The sequence below is a fragment of the Somniosus microcephalus genome, chromosome 1, assembly GCF_052327205.1.
Source record: "Somniosus microcephalus isolate GS21.2 chromosome 1, FLI_Smic_1.0, whole genome shotgun sequence".
In the NCBI taxonomy this organism is placed as follows: domain Eukaryota; kingdom Metazoa; phylum Chordata; class Chondrichthyes; order Squaliformes; family Somniosidae; genus Somniosus; species Somniosus microcephalus.
Genome location: NC_140987.1, coordinates 171603327 through 171610982, shown reverse-complemented (window position 1 = coordinate 171610982; position 7656 = coordinate 171603327). Strand labels below are relative to the sequence as shown.

Genomic DNA, 7656 nt, shown 5'->3' with positions numbered 1-7656 from the left:
GAATAGCCCTTACTGTATGCAGAGTGTGGAATGTGCATGTGTGTTTCATGAAAGGGCCATAGGTATTGGATGAGTGTTGGACATTGGGGCTTTCAAGACCCTCTGGCCATAAAGTGAGGTGGAGATGGAGGGATGAAAAGGTTTTGAAAAAAAGGCACTCACCCTGACGACCCAAGTGAGGTCATTGAACTTTTTCCTACATTGCACAGGGGTCCTAGGCACCATGCTGCTTGAGGACACTCTCTGAGCCACCTCCCTCCACACTTTCCTGTACTCGCTTGGCAAAGGCCTCCTGCCACTCTCTGGGTACAGAATGGATCTTCTGCGCTCCACCCCGCATACCAGAGCCTCCAAGGCCCGCTCGCAGAAGTGCTGCGCTCATTCCCTGGCCCTTTCCATAGTGTCTGGCTGCTAGATTTAGCCACAGGTCTGCCCAGGCCGAGATTCAAGGCTCCACTGAGCAGGGTGTGGCTGCAGAGCAAGATCGACTCTCCCCTTTAAGAACTGACCGCCAGTGTGTCTGTGTTCAATTGCTAACTGACAGCACCTGCGCTGCGCCCACCCTCTGAGGTAGCGCCTCGCTCCTCGGCCTTAGCGCCTTAAGAGAGTTGTGTAGCACCTGATTTAGCGCTCCAATCACCTCCAGGGGCAATAAAAGCCAAGTTTGCTGTCAGAGGCGATAATTAGCGCCAGGCGCTAATCTTTGCGCCCGGCTGACAATTGCGCCCCAAATGGGGCGATACCGAATTTCTCCCCCAAAGTATTTAAAATTATGAAAGGGTGGGACAGGGTAGATAGAAGTAGACTGTTTCCAATAGTTGAGGGATCTAGAATGAGGCGTCATAGATACAAGATTAAATGTAAGAGGTTTAGAACAGAAGGTAGTAGAATCTTGTTTGCACAGAGCATTGTAAGACTGTGGAATTCACTTTTAGGGTTTGGCAGAAACTATGTCAACATTCAAATTAGATTGGATAGTTGGATGAAGGAAAGAGGGGCGAAGGGATATGGGAACAGGGTGGGTAAGTATGATTAAGACTATTTGCTTATGTGGAAGGTAATGCAAACACAGACTAGTTGAGCCAAATGGCCTGTTTCAGTGTTTGTGTTTTTGTGTATTTCTTTACCCTTTTTCTGCATAGTGTACATGTCAAGGGAACAAACATCCAGGGGAAGCTCCTGTTCAAACAGGCAGGCACATTTAAATGACACAGAAGTGATGTCACAATGTCTTCCACATTATTTTGCAAGATTAATGCTGGATGAACACCTGCTTTGTAGATTGCACATGGAAAGTGGGTGTTAGGAGCTGCTGGCTGTGCCTTCACTGCCTGGATGGAGGGGACATTGGCAGAAAAAAGTGTGTGGGGGGGGGGGGTTTGAAAGCTTCTCAGAAAAGCTGTGATGTGTTGGTAATTAGAAAATATCAAACACCAGCACTCTCACCCCAGTGTTGCCAAACTCCAGGACCACCATTCCCCAATGCAGTAAATCCCAACACCCCCTCCCCAGGCACCTACCTCCAACTGATGCATCTTAGATACTATTTTGCTGTGTATCCTCAGTTTTTTAAATGGTAATGGATAAAAATTATATATATATAATAAATATATATATGGAACATATAGTAGTTTCACAGAATAATGATCAGAGTTGCAGAATTCAATCCGCAAAATTCTAGAATACTATATAATAAAAATGGAATTCGACTTATTCAATACCATAAATCAAAGGCCATGATGTTATTGCATAACGCTCCTATTATTTCCAAAGAACAAGGGCTCGAATTTCCAAGCCACATGGAGGCGGGTTTGGAGGCGGGAGTGGTGGGAAAATTGCAGAATCGGGGGGCAGGAACCCATCCCGCCCCCAACCCGCCTCCGTGCCAATGTCCCAGGAGGCGGGTATCCGACCTGTGCTGGGAACCGCCTCCCCGAGGCGGGAAGGGGATTAGTGCCAATTAACTGCCTGTTAACAGGCAGTTTTTTGCCTAATCCCTATTTTTAGCCCTGAAGTGTGGGCTTCCCGACGGCTCTGAACCACGGAACCAAGTTAGCGAGGCAGACCGTCGGTCTGAAGGGGTTGGAGGGGTCGAGATGTCCATTGTGCAGGTGAGTGATGGGTGCATGTGTGCAGAGGTAAGTGTGTGAGGTAAGTGTAAAGTGTTTTATTAAGTTTTACTTACCTTTACTTTCTCCTGCAGGCTTCCTTCCTTCAGTTCTCGGGAGTCCCTCAGTTCACCGGCACAGAAAGCAGAATGGCCGCTGAACTGTCAAAAGCTGCAGCCTCTGCTTTCTGGTCTGGAGAGATCTCTAACTGAGTCTGAGTCGAAGGACTCAAGTTAGAAGACAGATTGTGTCAGTGTTTGACAGCTTCACAGAGCAGTCAAACGCTGATTTTTCATCTGTCAAAAGCTCTTGACAGATGAAATGTCAATCACTGACGTAACCAGGTGTCCCTTAATTGGCCTGCTGAGCCCGCTGGGCGGGCTTAACAAGGTCAATCAAGGGAAAATAGCGTGGGTTGGCCACAAGTCGATGGAGGCGGGACTACAACCCAAAAAGTGGGAGTCCCGCCTCCATCACATCCCCATTGATAAATTCGAGCCCCAAATCTTCCAACTCACCATGAGCAATATCACAGGATACCTGTGCGCCATTTCACAGTTTCTGTAATATTTCTCTATAACACTTCTCAGTTATACTTAATGATAGTTAAATGTATTATCGAGGCAAATTTACTGGGATAATGTAATCTTATTGAGTCATTCTTCCCAAGTGTTTGACTCCCAACCCTGATCCTGCCCATTCTTATTTCCATTTTCTCACTATCTGCAGCAAGCCATGGAGAAGTAAGTTAAAACAAACTAAAAACAATTGACAGTTCCAAGCTAGGTATAGATATAGGAAAGATTGTTACAATTAGGATAATTTACACTTTCTATCTCCAACACTCTGCTCTACTTCTTAAAAATGCAAAACAATCTTAAAAATGTTGTGCATTTTAGTTCCCTCCCTGCTCTGTCGCTGTAACTTAACTTGTAAGCAGGGTTTGTGCCGAACTTCCATAGAACTTCTAGCAGCAGTACGAGAGAAGCCCCAAGGAAATTCCCAGCGAAAATGTCCTTTACTGTTCTGGGGCAATAAGTATTCTGCTTTCCTATGAAGGGTATTCTGCGCTTGTGGATAAGAGATCAGAACCTCATTTTGCTTCAGCTGTGACAGAAACTGAATTTTCACTCTGTGACAAATTTGTAGCTTGGACTAAATGTTCAGTTTCTACTTTTCAATTTTTACTCAAACAAAAGCTTGTCTAAATCACTTATTGTATCTACTAACCTCTCCCCCTGGACTTTTCTTGCAAAAACTACATGTAAAAGAAATTATTTCTAATAAATTATTCATAGAAAGTGTTAACTGATTAAAAAAATGAGATATACTTAAAGCTGACTAGGTTCAATTTATGACCCCAGATGCAGCCACGGCAGACTTTGAGCAAATTGCCTCTTCAAGCTAATTTTTATCCTCTGACAACAACTGCGTACATTCAGGACAATGATGTTCGTTTGACCCTGCACTCTGCTCAGTCCTTGGGAGTTGCCAGTCTGAAGAGTGGTATGTATTATTTACATTTCTTTCCTCTAAAGCTTAAACACCAGATGAGGAAATGATTTGCAACAGTATTTACAACATAGAAACAGGCATTCGGCCCAACAGGTCAGTGCCGGTGTTTATGCTCCACACGAGCTTCCCCCCATCCTTCTTCATCTAACTCCATCATCTTCCTATTCCTTTCTCCCTCAAGTGTTTATCTAGCTTCTCCTTAAATGCATCTATGCTAGTCGCTTCAACTACTCCTTATAGTAGTGAGTTCCACACTCTAACCATTCTCTGGGTAAAGAAATTTCTCCTGAATTCCTTATTGAATTGATTAGTCACTATCTTATATTAATGGACCCTAGTTCTGGTCTCCCTCGCAAGTGGAAACATCTTCTCTACGTCTACCCTCTCAAACCCTTTATTGTCTTAAAGAGCTCTATCAGGTCACCCCTCAGTCTACTCTTTTCTAAAATAAATTGCCACTTTGTTTGATGGGTGATTTTAATTTTCCTGGCATTCAGTTCACAATGGTTTACCTTCTGTTGTGCTGGGAAGTGCAGCTGAAAAATTTGTCGAAAATATACAAGACTGTTTCCTGACTAAACATGTTAATGAAGTAATTAGTGATGATCATATATTAGATCTAGTGTTTAGTAGTGAGCCTGACCTCGTATCGTGCCTCCATGTGGGGGGAGCATCTGGCCAAAAGTGCCCACAACATTATATGGTTTCACAAAAGCAAAATACTGCGGATGTTGGAAATCTGAAATAAAAACAGAAAATGCTGGAAATACTCAGCCGGTCAGGCGGCATCTGTGGAGAGAGAAACAGAGTTAACATTTCAGGTCGATGACCCTTCGTCAGAACTGGAAAAAGATGGAGATCGAACAGGTTTTTAAGCAAGTGCAGGGGAGGAAAGAATAAAAGGGGAAGGTCTGTGCTAGGATGGAAGGCAGGAGAGATTAAGAGACATTAAGAGATGGTGCAAGGCAAAAGGAGATGGTAATGGGACAAGTTAAGAAACAAAAGATGGCTCTAGATGAAGTGTAAATGGCAGAATGAAAGACAGCTGAAAAAAATATATAATAAATAAAATAAATGGAAAAAAAAAGAATGGGGCAGAGGTTATGGTCTGAAATTATTGAACTCTATGTTGAGTCCAGAAGGCTGTAAAGTGCCTAATCGAAAGATGAGGTGCTGTTCCTCAAGCTTACGTTGAGCTTTATTGGAACCGTGTAAGAGGCCGAGGACAGTGAGGTCTGAGTGGGAATGGAGCGGAGAATTAAAGTGACAGGTGACCAGAAGCTCGGGGTCATTATATGGTTTCAGTTGGCTGGTAGAACTAAAGGTACTGAGAATCTGCAACTCGTACCAGATTTCAGAAGAGCAAACTTCACCAAAATGGCAGATGATTTGGAACGGGTAAATTGGGTAACCCTACTGGGTGGTGATGAGACCGATGTAGAATACAAGTAGAAAGTTTTTAAGAACAAGATAAAAAATGTGGAAAACAAATATGTACCCAAAGTCAAAAGAAGGGAGTGTGGTAAGAAAAAGCCAAGGTGGCTTTGTACAAAGACAAATAAGATGTAAACAGAAATGTTTCTATAAATTAAAGGTATTTAAGACTCAACTAAACAGAGTTGAGTACAAGGAACAACTAAACAAAACGAAGGCTGCTATTAGATCAGCAAAAAGGCTAATGGAAAAGAGGATCATAGACATTTGTGGAAGTAATGGGAAAAGCTTTTTCAGTTATGTGAAGAGTCAGAGAACTGTCACAGACTGTACTGGACCATTTAAGGATGTTCAAGGACAGGTTACAAAGGATTCACTGGGTATGGCAGAAGTATTAAACGAGACTTTGCATTGGACTTCACTCTTGAAGATGATGCTCGACTATTAGAATTTAATAATGTTACTAACAAAACTAGTAATATTAACATAGATGAATATATTGTTTTAGAAAGAATTAAGAACTTGAAAATAGATAGAGCAGCTGGGCCAGGTGATAGCCACCCGAGGGTCCTCAGGGAGATCGAATATGTGCTGTTCCAACCCCCAGCCTGTATCTTTAATAGCTCACTGCACTCTGGAATGATTCCCATAGACTGGAAGGATCTAATGTAGTCCCCATCTTTAAAAAAGGTGACAAGACGGACCCGGTTAACTATAGGCCCATTAGTTTGACATTAGTAATAGGTAAGATACTTGACGGAATCATTAGGGATGCAATATATGAATGTTTGGATAGAGAGGGACATATTAGGGACACCCAACATGGCTTCATAAAAAGGAGGTCATATCTTATAAATCTAATTCTATTTTTGGAAGAAGTTACAAAGATGGTGGATGAGGGAAGCCCAGTAGACAGTGTCTACTTAGAGTTCCAAAAAGCTTTTAATAAGGTACCACACAAGAGACTCTATATAAGATTGACACCCCTGGTGGTATTAGTGGTAATGTATTGAGCTGGTTGAGAACTGGCTGGCAGGACATAGGCAAACAGTAGTTATAGATGGATTTGGATCTGTTTGGAGACTAGTCACCAGTGGTGTCCTGCAGGGATCGGTGTTGGAACGTTGCTTTTTATTATTTTTATTAATAATCTGGATGTAGGTGTTGGGGGTACGATCTGCAAATTTCCAGATGATACTAAGATCTGTGTGAGAGTTAGGACTGTAGACGATGCTCGTCTGCTTCAGATGGATCTTAATGTGTTGGGAGATTGGGCTCATAACTTGGAAGTGCAGTGTTATGCACGTGGGCAAGGCAAATGCTCAACATTCATACACCTTTCTGGGAAAAGCATTAAAGAAGGCGGAAATAGAAAGAGATTTGGGCATTCTAGTGCATACATCTCTAAAGGTACATGAGCAATGCCGTGAAGCGATAGCTAGAGCAAATAGGGTGTTGGGGTGTATCCTTAGGACAATTGAGTACAAAACGAGGCATACTATTTTATCCCTGTACAATACCTTGGTCAGGTCTCACTTGGAATACTATGTCCAGTTTTGGTCATCTCACATGGTGGGTGATATTGAGGCTTTGGAAATGGTGCGGAGGAGGGCCACTAGACTAATTCCCAGTTTAAAGCTTCTTAGTTATCAAGATAAGCTAAAAGATTTGGGACTCTACACTTTAGAAAAGTGTAGACTTACAGGTAATCTGATTGAGGTTTAAAAGATATAATGAAGGGAATAGATTGTGTTCCAGTTGACAGTTTGTTCCAATTAAATAGGTTAGGGAGGACCAAGGGTCAAAAATTAAAGTTGTATAAGGCCAGATCTAGGTTAGATGTCAGGAGGTGGTTCTTTTCCCAGAGAATAGTGGACCTCTGGAGCAGGCTGCCGCCTTGTGCAGTGGATGTTAATTCGCTGAATTCCTTCAAGCGAGAGCTGGACCTGTTTCTGGCTGGGGCAGAGATCACCTCTTACAGAAGGTAGGTACTGCAGGAAATTCAGGGCCAGACTGAAATCCTGGACTAATTTCGATCACCTAGATGGGTCGAAGAGAAATTTCCCAGATTTTTTTCCACCAAATTGGCCGGGATTTTTTACCTGGTTTTTCACCTCTCCCAGGAGATCACATGGTTTTGGGTGAGGTGGAGTGTATATATTTTGATACACAAGTTACCGCAGTTGTGTGGGACAGGCTCGATGGACCAGAGGGTCGTTATGTGTCCGCCATTGTTTGTATGTTCATATGTTCATGTTCCAGCCTGTTCAATCTTTCCTGATGGGTACAACCTCTCAGTTCTGGTATAATTCTAGTAAATATATTTTGTACCTTCTCTAGTGCCTCTATATCCTTTTTATTATATGGAGACCAGAATTGTTCTCAGTACTCCAAGTGTGGTGTAACCAAGGTTCTGTACATGTTTAACATAACTTCTCTGCTTTTCAGTTTTATCCCTCTAGAAATGAACCCCAGTGCTTTATCTTTTTTTTTATAACCTTATTAACCTTTCACTACTTTTATTGATCTGTGTACTGTACCCCCAGATCCCTCTGCTCCTTTGCCCCATTTAGACACTTGGGGCTGGATTTTGCTGGCA

The 7656-nt window shown here is 42.6% G+C and overlaps 1 protein-coding gene across 2 annotated transcripts in view; it reads left to right on the top strand.

The window, feature by feature from the left end:
* Positions 1-7656, top strand: part of man2a1 (mannosidase, alpha, class 2A, member 1) — a 355305-nt gene that overhangs the window by 296937 nt on the left and 50712 nt on the right. For both annotated transcript variants that reach the window (XM_085987444.1, XM_085987435.1), the window contains exon 18: positions 3473-3614. In XM_085987444.1, coding sequence (XP_085843570.1) covers positions 3473-3614 — 142 coding nt within the window. The remainder of the gene's footprint in view (positions 1-3472; positions 3615-7656) is intronic.